General features: G+C 39.8%; 1 protein-coding gene across 1 annotated transcript in view; it reads left to right on the top strand.

The window, feature by feature from the left end:
* The window catches only part of LOC144082081 (teneurin-2-like), a 163,469-nt gene that overhangs the window by 129,239 nt on the left and 19,768 nt on the right, over positions 1 to 14,462 (top strand). The window contains exons 9-15 of the mRNA XM_077608915.1: positions 414 to 619; positions 703 to 898; positions 2,622 to 2,723; positions 3,133 to 3,327; positions 5,126 to 5,326; positions 10,139 to 10,324; positions 11,145 to 11,171. Coding sequence (XP_077465041.1) covers positions 414 to 619; positions 703 to 898; positions 2,622 to 2,723; positions 3,133 to 3,327; positions 5,126 to 5,326; positions 10,139 to 10,324; positions 11,145 to 11,171 — 1,113 coding nt within the window. The remainder of the gene's footprint in view (positions 1 to 413; positions 620 to 702; positions 899 to 2,621; positions 2,724 to 3,132; positions 3,328 to 5,125; positions 5,327 to 10,138; positions 10,325 to 11,144; positions 11,172 to 14,462) is intronic.

Consider the following 14,462-nt stretch of genomic DNA (forward strand, 5'->3'; position numbering starts at 1 on the left):
TTGGGAAGCCACTTTGTGCCCTAGCTCGCTAATATTGAAAGGACCATCTTTTTCCCCTCCATGTCACTTTTATTTCTTAGCTTTTCTGAATACCGTACCATTTTCCCTCTCTGGGCAGCAAACCCACTGCTATTAGATGTGTGAACTGATTGCAGGTTGCTGTGGCTTTTCTTTGCCTATCCATCCTTTCAAAAATCTTTTATTTAAGAGCGATGATAAAGGCTTTCATTCAATGATTTCATATTTTCATCCATTTTCCCAGTGAATCACATTTAGTTCTGTATGAACGTGACGATTAAAAGTATTTTTTTCTATCATATTCAAATATACAAAGCAGATATAGATATAAATTGTGAATGCTTGATGAATGCGTTTAACTGCATATTAAGTAGTTTCTTCCCCTCTCGTTCCAGGTACATGGGTGGGACGCAACAGTAGTATAGACATCGGCAACATTGATGTAGGGAGGAGAGCCACTCAAGAAGTCCCGCCAGGTGTATTTTGGAGGTCTCTGCTGTACCTCAGTCAAGCCCAGTTCCTCAAGTTCAACATTTCTTTGGGCAAAGATGCCCTGTTTGGAGTCTATATTCGTAAGGGCCTTCCCCCTTCACATGCACAGGTATATAGCTTTAATAGTACATATATACACACACACAGATACACACGCATACGCATTTACTTTACTACCATGTTCTCCTGCAGTATGATTACATGGAACGCTTGGATGGGAAGGAGAAATGGAGCGTGGTTGAGTCTCCAAGAGAAAGGAGGAGCATCCAGACGGTGGTCCTTAATGAGGCCGTTTTTGTCCAGTACTTGGATTCTGGCGCCTGGCATCTGGCCTTTTACAATGATGGTCGTGAGAGAGAGACAGTTTCCTTCAGCACAAACATCATGGGTAAGTCAGCAGAGTAAATTTGTAGGTGGATGTCTATATAATGACACTTTAATGCGGAGCTTTTCAAAATAGCTCTGCTACTTGTATGAACTCCGTTTATGGTCTGTTTTTGTAATTGTTCATATTGCTTTACCTTACCTTTTGAAATGTATCTCGCCATTATTCAAAAATACATACATTTTAAGGGATTATTGTAACAACCTTTAGCAAGAGTTATTTCTATAAGCTCTGAACTTTTAGTCTTATATTTCATCAATTTAAAAATAATAGTGACAATAAAATATGAGAATTTTTAACTTTGTATACACAAAGTATCTTATGTTTACTACCAGCAAATGCCATGAGGACAAAAGATGACTACGCAGTTACTTCAAAGAGTCATGAATAAAACCCCAACAGAAGAAAAGTCATGATCTTGGTGATAAGGACTTTGTAGACTTGTTTGTCAAACACTGGATTCTGCTTTAATCATATAAATTAATTGTTTGCTAGACTTGAAGGGGTGCAATTACTATCTAGTGTGTTTAGGGCATGATTACGAAAACCTGGCAGAATGAGTCAAGCAGAGCAGATTCAGTGTTGCCGTCTCATGTCACCACTTTTACACAAGGAGCATTGTCGAGGAGCAGAGGCCAAGGTGGCAAGGGCACAGTGGAGTGGAGAGTAAAGAGGAGGGGGCTGGTGGAAAGTCATTATGGTAGGGGCGAACCACTATGGTGTGAAGTGGTGGGAAGGATGTGAGGAGTGGAAGAGAGGTGGCATTAGGACAAGAGGCAGACAAGGGTTGGCAATTTAGAGGAATAGATCAAGACAAGAGAAGGGAAGGCCAGATTTATAGCTTCCAAAAACCTCATATTTTCAGTGGATTTGGTGGCACAAAAGTGAATACAGCACCAACATTTTAGACTTAAACGTCCATCTTACAATTGCAAGTGTATTCGTGTCTTTCCGTTCCCGGCCAAGATGTAAGCTACTTCCAAAATTATGAAGCAGTCTTAACAATAAACTGGTTCAGTGATTAGTAAATGTTTATTTCCTTTAATATTACAGTCTAGATCACATGTGTCAAAGTGGCGGCCCGGGGGCCAAATCTGGTCCGCCGCATCATTTTGTGTGGCCCGGGAAAGTAAATCATGAGTGCCAACTTTCTGTTTTAGGATCAATTTAAAATGAAGAGTGTGGATGTATATTAAATTTTCTGATTTTCCCCCTTTTAAATCAATAATTGTAATTTTTTAATCCATTTTTTTCTGTGTTTTTAATTCAAAAATCATTTTGTAAAATCTAAAAATATATTTAAAAAAAAAAGCTAAAATATACGTTGTTTTAGATCTATAAAAAACTGAATATTCAGGACTTTTAATCCAGTTCTTTTAATCCATTTATTTAAAAAAATATCTAAATATTATATCTAAAATGGTCCGGCCCCCGTGAAATCAAGTTGACGTTAAAGCGGCCCGTGAACCAACCTTAGTCTGACACCCCTGATCTAGATCGATAGCGTAAATAGAGGCCAGCGTTCTGAGGAACGAAGACATTCACTTCGCATGGTGAAAGAAGACCGTTTGCAGGATTAAATCATTTCCTTTTGATATGTGAGACTTTGAGCTCCTTTGCTCAACTTGTACCATAGTATCTCAAAGAGCGAATGGTGCCAACGGCGTAATGGATGCTTTGATGATGACGCTTTCTCTCCCTCTATATCACACTTTCTTCCTCACAGATTCCGTGCAAGAGTGCCCGCGCAATTGCCATGGTAACGGAGAGTGCAATTCTGGTGTATGCCATTGCTTCCCAGGATTCTATGGCATGGACTGCTCCAAAGGTATCGGCCATTAACCGTGGTATTCTTTCATTTTACAACTGTCTAATAAAAGGAAAACATCCTAAAGAGAGTCATGTCATAAAGATCCCGTCTAGAGCGGTGACAATATGGCTGATGATGAATGGCAGCTCGTCAAACTAATGTATCCCTTGCTCTGTTCTCACCTGAGATAGACAGCTTTGATTAATAGTTTAGTTACCTCTTACCTTTAATTACTTTTTGTGTCAACGCCCCTCCTCATCCCCTTAACCACTCTATTTAGCCTCCTCCCAGTACAATGAAGGCAGGGTAAAAATGATGTATTGAGATGAGCAATGTGACTTACAAAAGGCTCTTTAAAATTAGGCTAATTGCTTTTTTTTGTTTTCTTTTTTGCTTTTTTGTGTCTTGCTCTCCTGTGATCCTCCAGCGGCATGTCCAGTGCTTTGCAGTGGAAATGGCCAATACGATAAAGGCTCCTGTGCATGTTACAGTGGCTGGAAAGGACCTGAGTGTGATGTTCCTGTCACACAATGCCTTGATCCTCTTTGCAGCGGCCACGGCAGCTGCACCAATGGTAACTGCGTGTGTACCATCGGCTACAAGGGTCAGAGCTGCGCGGAAGGTGAGACGAGGTCTATATATACTCTGATAATGGCAGGATAATCAAGGAGGTCAGAAGAGAGTTTAGGTTTAATTTGGCTTTGAATTCACAACTGAATAATTTACATCCCAGCAAACCAATACTGTGATTAGTTTGGCATTGCTGGAATACAAGTTCAACCCTCTAAAATAGTCCTTTAACACGGTCATAAGTTTGAACTAATATTTTGTGAATCAACTTATCTAACTAAGAAAGCAAATGTAGAAAGATCTGGAATGTCTCAACTGCTTCCTTTGCACTCAGGTTTTGGAAAAAGGACCAAACAAAATTACTGCAGCATTTTTCTTCGTTTTTATTTATTAACAATACTATATATATATATATATATATATATATATATATATATATATATATATATATATATATATATATATATATATATATATATATATATATATATATATATATATGTGTATGTATATGTATATATATATGTATGTATATGTATATATATATGTGTATATATATATATATAATGTGTATATATATATATATATATATATATATATATATATATATATATATATACGGTAAATAATTAAGCCAATATTGTGGATGGGCATGCCCCCTGTGGTAGCCTGCTTGATTTAAAGCCAGCCATTGCAATTTCACATATGATGATTATTTTATACGAAACATGGTTGCTTGGAGCCAAGCAAGCACATCGTACATCCACTGCAACACTTTAGTGAGCTCCAGTGTGACAGTTCATCATTTCAGGATCTCACATTGAACAAGCATCCCTTCCCTCCATATATACACAATGTTGACAAATGGTACTGCAGCCAAACACATTGCAGAATTTTATTAAGCGATTAAATCACGTCTATTGATCTCTGTTAAGAAGCACTAGCCTGCCGCAATCTTGCCCGTCAGAAAGACAGATGAGCAAAATTGGAGAAAATGGCATAAAAGATGTAAGGGTGATAGTCAACGATGTAGTCAAATGCATACCGATAAGATTGGGAGGCTTTGAATGAGAAAGAAAAGTGTTTTTAGGAGAGTGATATACCAGGGAGTTCAAGAGCAAAAGCCACCTTAAAGGTCACCATCACCCACTGCTCTTATTCTCAATTCAATCTTTTCTCTTCTGGTTTCATATGTGAAATTCATCCCATCAGACTCACCTCAAACAATTTACCTGGAGTGCTGCTGACATGAAAATCAATAGCCGTGATTCGCCTTTTTTGCCAGGCAAACACAAAAGGAGGGCAGAGGTTGTGATGCGTGAGCATGTGTGCACAGGGATGGGGTGCTCAGGAGTAGCTGAGGAGTGGAAAATGGACAAGGTGAGGCTGAGTGAGCAGGACGGATCAAAGAGAGCTAGGTAGAGGCGGGGTAGGGGTAGGTGAGGATGGGGGGTCTTGAGAGGAGGTAATTTGACAAATTGTTTATCTTTTGTGGTGGGAATTGTTGTTGTTTTTTCTGAGAACCAGATATATGGAAGATTTTCCTGGGTGTATATCACATGCACATATTATTCTTGAACAAAATGTGTTATTATGGCTTGTTGCTCTTGTATTGTGACACACATTTAAAGATGCTGCCATTCATTATTTTTTTACTTTAGTTGCCGAGTAATGTCTGCTATTCCTGTTTTTTATTCCATTATGAACTCAAAAGATAAAAACAAGGCTCCTATCATTTATCTTTCTGTTATCACCTACTCTATTAATTATTCTTCAAACATAAGCTTTGATGTGACATTTTTGTTTTGTTAGTTGGGCTATTTTGATTGAATTTTCCTGGCTCCATTTAGTTGATTGCCTGGACCCGACCTGTTCCAACAATGGCATCTGTGTGAATGGGGAGTGCCACTGCAAGCCAGGTTGGGGAGGGCTCCACTGTGAGCTGCCACGGGCTCAGTGTCCGGACCAGTGCCATGGCCATGGAGCTTTCATTTCCGACACTGGGCTGTGCAGCTGTGACCCGAACTGGATGGGACCTGACTGCTCAATGGGTAGGTAATACAGCCAAAAGTTCCAGATGCAATCAACACTTAGCATTCATTTTTCTTCAACTATAATGATCATACATTTGTCAAGATTAATGATATAAAGCTAATTTACCTATTATACTGTTATATAGAAAACCAGAAATTCCCCTGTGAATAAAGTGTTAAAGAAAAAAATAATAAACATATGTTCTTTTAAGGATCAAATAGGAAATGGCAAAGCTGATATTGGGTGTATTCACTATGACCGAAATTTATTACAGTTTACAGTACAAAATATAATCTAAAGAAAATCCACATGATTAGGGGGGGAACTCAAATGCAAATAATTTATAGGTAGAAAAAACTAACCTACTAGCTCTCCGGGACTTTTTGTAGCGATGTCTATTCGGATTAATCCATAAACCTGATAAAACATGGTACAATAATGTGTGTATAAATGTGTATAACTGCAATTGGCAAACAATTCAAGGTGTACCCCATCTACTCCCCATTGTTGGCTGGGATAGGTTCCAGCACCCCTGCAACCCCCATGAGGATAAGCGGCTGTAAGCATGGTTGGATGGATAGAAATACGTATGAATTATTTAGTGAAGTCCTTAAAAGTATCACACCTAAAACAACATTGGTAGATAATGCCAAAATAGGTCAAATATACTGTATATAATATCCAGCCAAAGGAAGGCATAGTCTGACAGAGTAATAAAAATTACCCCCTAATGCTGTTATCGAAAAGCTGTTCTATTATTTAGGGAAACAAACTGGAAAAGAGAGAAATGAAATATGACCATATTTTTCTCGTTCACCTTCTGGAGGATTTAGTACCCTTTTAGCATTATCAATTCAATTTTTAATGGCCATTATACTTGAGGACAAACAGGCTCTTTCGCAAAATTAGAATGCTGAAAATTCTAGTATATGGTGCCACTTACCTACTAATAAATTCACATCATGAAGAGGAAAATCAATCCTCCTGTGCATACATATTGGGATGCTTTTTATAGTCAGTATCTTAATAAAAAGCTAGAAGCGATTTTCAGCAGTACTTCAGCATTCATTAAAAGTGTAGCAATGCTTGACATTAATATAAACAACAATATTCTACTCAGCAGTAGCCCTCAGCAAGCGTAACATGTATTGAAACATCTGCGCATATTGCATCCGTAGCACACAGGGGTCTCAGGCACATAAGCAAATTCATTACATCTCATCGCATGCATCTGCCTACAAGTAGCTGCTATAAAGGAGGTGCACAAAACATGCATACAGTATCTATTTGTCTGCATAATGTAAGTTTTCACACACACTGCAATAAAAGCTGCAATAAATTTAAAATGTGTTGAGCCACTTGTAAAAGCGGAAAATTCTCACATGCTAAAACAGCAATGCTTTAAGTCAGGGGTCTCGAACTCAATTTACCTGGGGGCCGCTAGAGGCCGAGTCTGGGTGAGACTGGGCCGCATCAGGATTTCCACAAGAAAAGCACTGATAAAACATTCCAACGTTATCAAATATCTTTATTTTTTAACAAAAAATAATGAATTAAATAAATTAACTTAGAGATGAATAAAAAATAAATCAATCAGTAATACAAAACCAAATAATACTAATGAGCATACAGTAGATATACACTGGCTGGCTAAGTAGAGAAAATGAATTATTTTTATTCCGTTTCAAATGTCTATTAACAGCTCTTTAACCTTTAACTTTCTGAACTTGAATGGAACATTGAACATGAAATATTCTGAACACGGCTTCTCTTGCCTACTCCTTGCTGCTAGAGACCTGGCAGCGCTTCTTCTCACACAGTCACATTTGGCTTGAGGGAGGAAGCAGTGGAGACCCTCAGTAGAGCTTGAAGATGCTCATCAGTAAGTCTGGACCTGTACTTGGACTTATTGAAGTTCAAGGTGGAGAAGAGCTTCTCACACAAGTATGTGCTCCCAAAAAGGCACATGGTCCGCTTGAACCTTCGGGAAAGTTCAGGGACGCTGGGGGTCAACTCTCTCAAAAATTGCCCAAGCTTGTCTGCTTCTCCACTCACCTCCCTGAACTTGGCTTTGAGTGCAGAGTTGCACTGCAGGTCAATGAGCTCCATTTGAAGCTCAGGAGGGGCATCTTGCACATCAAAGGAGAAGGGGTCCGCAAAAATTTGAAATGTGGCTTTGTGTGTCTTGAAGTCTGCAAATCTGTGATCAAATTCCTCCTGTAGCTTCGAAATGGCCTCAACATACTTCTCACCACTGAATGGTGTGCCTGCATCCACGAGAGCCTTGCATGCTGGGAAATGGCAAAGGTTTGTCTGAGAGAGCTGGGCTTTCCATAACACAAGTTTAGTGCAGAATGCTCTCACGTTGTCATAGGCAGCACTGACAAGTTGCCCCTGGCCTTGTAGCTTCTTGTTCAGTACATTAAGCTCATGTGTGATATCAACAAGAAAAGCCAAGTCCATGAGCCATTTGGGATCACTTAGCACAGGATCAATCAACTCACAAACGGCGTAGCTAGCTTTGACTGCTGCATTACTGTCTTTGGTAGCCTTCTTGAAGAGATCCTGTTGCCTCAGAAGACGTGTTTTAAGACTGGCAACCTGGTTGGCTCTCTCATCTCCCTGGTATTTTTCGTACTCCTCAGCATGTCTCGTAGTACAATTACGTTTCAAATTGTATTCCTTGTGCACCGCAACTTTTTCAGTGTAAATGAGACACGTCGGGGTGCCCCTGTGTTCAACAAAGAAATATTGCACTCCCCACTTTTCTTGAAACTGTCTGTGCTCATCACCGACGTTTCTCTTCACGGCAGGCTTTGAAAGAGACCTCTCTGGGGCTCTGTAATATGTTTTTCCACTTGGAATGAGTCTCGGGTTGATCTTTCACATTCAGTCGCGCGGGTTTGTGGCGCATGTGCACTTTCGCTCTCCGTTTCAATCGCGGAGATGGCTACAGACACTGACACAGGCTGGATCACGGATCATAGCGCCTCATTCAGTTCTATGCTGAGAGCAGCGGAGGAGTGTGCGCGCCGAGCGGAGTGATCGGCCTCACGGCTTCTCCTCCGCCCAGCTGATTGGAGGAATGAATGAGTGAGTGAGCGAGGCACTGGACAGCCCGGCCGATGTCCCGCCCTCCAGAGCCGTATACCTCACCGTGATTGGTTCATTCAGCTCCGAACCAAAGTTCCCTCTAATTTTTTGTTGGTCTGAGCAGAAAGACAACCTCCCTGAGCGCACTGAGTACCAGTGTGAGCGACATCATCGGTACTCGGATGATTCGCCTAAAGACGTTTCGCCGACGGACGTTTGACAGACGGGCAGGTCGCCGAATGGACGTTCCACCGAACGTTCATTCGGCCGAACGGAGGTTTCGCCGAAACGGGATTCGAACGCTCGCCCCGCCGGATCGTGTGTGTACAAGTTTTTCAACCTCGGCCCGCGGGCCATATACGGCCCGTTAGGATTTTTAATCCGGCCCGCCGCCGGTGTTGTCCAAATTATAGTAAAAATCAATGTTCGTCTACCATCAATGGCAGTCCGGGAATAAGCACTCTTGGGCAGGCAGATGTAGCAGAACCGAGCCGTAAAATGACAGCAATCGGGTCAAATCCATCCTAAAACAGCATTTAATGATTAAATACAAATACTGGATGATATCGCGATGGAGGCAAAAAAACGTCTATAGACGTCCATTCGCCAAACGGCTCAAAATGCTCTCAAATTCGGTCAAATCCAGCTGAAAACAGCGTTTAATGATTAAATACAAATACTAGTATTTGTATTTAATCATTAAACTAACAAATACTAGTACGACCTGTCCGTCTGTCAAACGTCCGTTGGCGAAACGTCTTTAGGCGAATCATCCGGTCACGACATCATCATTGCTCGCTATCGGCACACCAGTATCACACCTGCCACAAGCAGGTGCATGTCAATGTTCCCTCTAATTTTTCATGTAAAACATGCTGTAAAACAAGAAAAACATGAGTGGACAGAGCTACTGCCACTGGCTGCCACTTAAACGGCGCCATCATGGGGAAAGGGGTAAAAAAAAAAAAAAAAAAAAAATTTTAAAAAAAAAAATCGATCTTTCATATTAAGACGGGGGCCGCAAATTATCGTCCCGAGGGCCGCAGTTGGCCCGCGGGCCGCAAGTTTGAGACCCCTGCTTTAAGTTTTCTTGACAGAAAAAAGTCACAGATTTTAAATCTTAGCTGATGATAGCAAACGCTGTATCAATTCCACTTCTTCATGTGCCAATGAATGGTCAAAAAAACCTCGTGAGCAATTATTGCTATGAAACCATTCACTTGATGGTAATTTGAGTAATTGCTGGTAATCATATGGTGACTTGTTGGGGACATTATGATTTCCTAGTTTTACTATGTCTCGGGCCAATACAGCTGCCTAATACAGCTGCCTAGCATGAATTTTGAATAAAGTTCAGGCGATAAATCCAATGAAAATTTCTTTCACATATGCTGTATGGAGAAAATAAAAACTTGTATTCAAATAAACTAAGCATTAAAATGAAACACTACAAATTGCAATTGATGTTAAAGCATTATCCCATGATTTGAAAACCAGTCATTTCAAAACTTAAGTATGCAGAAACACAGTTTCAAAAACATAGAATACCTCTCCTTCAAATCTGATCTAATGCTGCATCCGTCTCATCTCAAGTTAAATTCTGCCACAGCTTTGTTGAAAAAACCCAATGAGAGAGGAAAAAGGTTTTAATAACAAAAGTCAGCATTACCAAGCTGTCCATTTCTAAGCACGTATTTGATATCAGTGAAACTCTATATCTCCTTTTTCTCCTGCAGAGGTGTGTTCCGTAGACTGTGGAACACATGGAGTGTGTATGGGTGGAGCTTGTCGCTGCGAGGATGGCTGGACGGGTGCAGGCTGTGACCAGCGTGTGTGCAACCCGCTTTGCATCAAACATGGAACCTGCAAGGATGGCAAGTGTCAGTGTCACCAGGGTTGGAATGGAGAGCACTGCACTATTGGTAAGAACACTTTAAAATGTGTGTGCTTGAGTGTGTATGGCAGGTGTCTAATGTGCTCCAGCAGCACCCAGTCAAATTAAACTGTCAGCTCCTTTCAACTTTGCTCAAGAGATTAGGCAAAACAAAGTTGGCAAAGATTAAGAAGGTTCATGGAGAATGAGGGCAATCGGGGCAGAAAGAAGGTACTTCACAAAATCAGGAGGAAGATTTTGCAGTTTTATGAGCGCAGGAAGCTTTTTATATACAAAGGTTATATGATAAAAGGGGAAACTTTTCACCTCACTGATATAAAAAAAAAAGTGAACAGTCTGTGTGTTTGTGTGTTTCCCCCATGTCGATCAATCACTGTCTCGTACTGACATCACTGTCACTCCAGATGGATGAGTGCCAGATTCCTTGGATTCACCCACAGAGCTTTTAGTTGCAATGTCTCATTTTCCTGTCACTGGAAGAGCTGTGATTGCAATCTGATACACACACATAAGACTAACACTTACATACTCTCCTACACAACTTGCTCTGACACATACGCAAGCGCAGGGGAATAGAAGTTTATGATCTCCTCATTCCCCCCCTTCACAAAGTAGGGCAGCTTTGGCTGCGGCATCAGTCTGCGATGAAAGAATTGTCAGGCTTCAGCTTGGTGCGCTGTAACTTCACCAGCAGCAGACACTCGCAGCTTATCTCAGTTTGCCTGTTGTTTATTTCGGCTATGCATGATGTTCCTTGCATTTATTTACTTGCTTTTATTTATTCATTTATTAATTTTTTTGAATTCTCCCCATCTCTTACCTTTTTTGCACGTTTTCTCCCACTGCAGACCATGGGAGCATGGTTGACAAAGCAGGTACCGTATCTTGATTCTGGTGTTTTGTTCATTAGCCTGTGGTGGTAGAAGCTAGCTGCTACATTTGTGGGTTATTGGCCTGGCTTGGCTCCATAGATTCTGTGGTGCTATATGTACGTAGATTAGGATGCCAGCCTCAATGATAACTTCCTGCATGTAGTGCACTCCCTGTGGTAGCAGTGCACTACTGCAGGAGCCTGGTGTCATTGAGCCCAGTTGCGGGGTGCCGTAGAGCCGAGCGTGGTATCGGCAGTGTTGAGGCGCTGTGCTGTGAATGCATGCAGTGACTGTTCCCATTTAACACTCAAACACAAGATTCAGATATAACTGCGGTATTCGAGACATGTATTTACCATGCCACTTCACTAATTGAGAAAATGATGAGAGCCAGAAAGGGTATTTGAAGTATTCGGAATATTTTATAGACTGCTGATGAAAAAATTACAGAACTATTAAGTGTGTGTGTGTGGCTTTTTATTTGTATATTTTGGCACCTTTTCATGGTCATACTAATTATTACACTCATTTTTTGTAACCATATGGTGTTGGCAATGCACATATGAAAGAAAAATCCTGATAAATTCAAGCCCTATTTTTTCCAAATTGCATTGCATTCGCAGCTATCAAAAATATGAAAAAAAAATGCTCCCAAGGCATAGTTGGGGCATAACCTAGACCAGTAGTTTAAACTGAATTTAACTGGAAATATGAATTGTGGAGTGTGGTTGTCATGAAATATTTCTCAAAAAAATATTAGAAAAGTATTCTAAAATAGTACGACTAATACAGCTTTTCATAGCCTGAACAAGATTGATGACCTTGTCCCCTCTTCAGCTCTGTTTTTTTTTGCTCCTCCACATGTCTAGTTGAGTAACGATTTATTATGTTGTCATTCTTGAGCATTCAAACATTCTTTGTGCATATAAGACAAGCCAGGGTGACCTTGTACTCAACCCATATACATTCTGACTCACGCCTTTTTGGAAATTGGCAGTCCTGGGCCCCAAGCTTTCTCTCCATATCAGGTTTTAAGAAAAAAAATTGAAAAAAAGATGGATCTCTTTTTCATTGACCAAGGGTCACTTTGAATTACATTTCAACCAACCGATTAACATTGCTATTGCACTTTGGTTGTGATAGCCTTTACTGTATTTTTTTTAATGACCAAGGAAATAACTACAAAAAAGTAGATCCGGGAATGATTAATGAAACAAATGAAGCATTGTGGTATTTTAATGAGAATGACAGCTTTGTATTATCTTTGCTACCTTTATGCAGTAATCTTAAAATTATATTTATGACCTTTAGCGTACGACCTTTCGAAAAGGTGAAGCCGAACAAAAAGAACGCTCTAGAAGGTATTCTTTTAATGTCAAGTTTAACTTTCTTTGTGCACTTTGTTCTCAATCTTTCCATCAGGCTGTCTCATTTCCTTGCCCACTCCTTCCTTCTTATGAATTATCTTTCTGGGTCCATACACTCAGATGCACACACAAACAAGTGTGGGTGTGACGACCCATAAGCAGAGACAATTTAGCTTTATTTTGAAGAGATTTCAGAGTACTACTACAACATTAGTGTGATGGGTGGAGTTAATAGTTTCTGAAAATCCCACTTTATTCTAGTTAGTACGAGTGGGTATTGAACGAGGCCTCGCATTAAAGAGCGAAGCGCGCTATGTTGGCCTGTCCAGGAAACCCGATCAATGCCGGCTATGGATTGTCCTGTCTCGTTGTTTCATAAGTATCACTGCTTTAAATGGAAAGTGCATTTAATAGGCAATCACTGCTAACTGCCTTTGTTCTTTGGCTTCATTGCTAAGAAATAATACATTTCAGTCTGATAGTTTATTAAAACATTTATATATTTACAAGAAGGTGGCCCAGCGGCCGAGTGGTTAGTGTGTCGGCCTCACAATTCTGGGATCAAGTTTTCGATCACAGGTCCATCCTCACTGTGTGGAGTCCAGAATATGATTGATTGTTTGACATATTTACACAAAAAAAGGATTCATTTACTATACCCAACTCTGTCTGTCTGCTAAAGTACTTCTTGTTCAAACAAGTCAGCATATTGTCTTCCTAAAAGTCCTTTTTTCCGACTGCTGTTGGTTTAGGCATGTGATAGAATGCCAATCTAGGAGAAATGCTTGTTAATTTAGCTGCCGCCATGGGTTAGATTGCACTATTTGTATTCATAATGCATGGCTTTATTGATGCGGCGATTTGTTAGGGGGCAAAACCCAACAGTGCAACTTGAGTTAAATTGTGTTCATTAATCTACATAGCGGGACGCAGTGAAAAGCATTTCATTTTCATAATCTCTCATTCACTTAGTTTGTCCTTCGTATTTTGTGCCGTCACACTACTAGTCAAGCTCATATCTTGTGTGTTTCAGATGGTGTCCATATATGTGTGTATAGGAGTGAAGCGATTTGCATGTTTGTATTTTATCAGTTAAGCTTTATTTTTCACTTCTTCAAAATGCAAGTCATGCTTCTTATTTATTTACAAAATCACTGTGATAAGTTTATTTGTGTCTTTTTGCTGCTGGAGAAAATGTTGTCATTGAATATGATGTCTTTTTCTCACCCTAAAAGATTAGAATGTGACACATTTTTAGCAGAGCTAAAAAACAAAGGTGCAATTCATATTTATGTAAGTTTGTTGGGTGGTTTGAGTGAGACTAAATGGCAACATTAACAAAGATACAAACTAAACAGAGGTATCTTTTGTTAATGTTTTATTGCCATCTATTTTGGACTTTCTTTTTCCATTAAATACACACTGTGTTCTCTTGGGATTAAAAGGTCTATGTGATTAAATATTTCAGAATTCAAGTAGGAGGCCTAAAGCGTCAAAAACACTTCAGTATGGACCCTTAACAAAAATCGTTAGAGATTGAATATAGGGGGTGAGTGCAGTTTACAGTGTCTAATATTCAAAAGAACATGTGATGTGGATTTTATAATGTTGCCTTTCAAACGAAAATGCGTCTAGTAATTGCTGTCCCTTTTCTTTAAACAATGTTGATATTGGCAATCGTGATTTTACTCTAGGATGATGATTTGAACATTTCTATAACATTTGATTTGTGGCATTTAAAAGAGGTGTCTGAATTATTTTCTCTTTTTTATATAACATTTCACACAGGGCACAATGTATATACAGTATACTATTGTCCTTTTTAATGTTGTCGTCCTTTGTTGTTGTTGTACCAATTTTGTTTCCATTAGTCGCGCTCTGACAACTACTAGTGTTAAACCACGAAGTCTTTATTGCTTTGAAAGTC

This window comes from Stigmatopora argus, chromosome 9, assembly GCF_051989625.1.
Source record: "Stigmatopora argus isolate UIUO_Sarg chromosome 9, RoL_Sarg_1.0, whole genome shotgun sequence".
Taxonomy (NCBI): domain Eukaryota; kingdom Metazoa; phylum Chordata; class Actinopteri; order Syngnathiformes; family Syngnathidae; genus Stigmatopora; species Stigmatopora argus.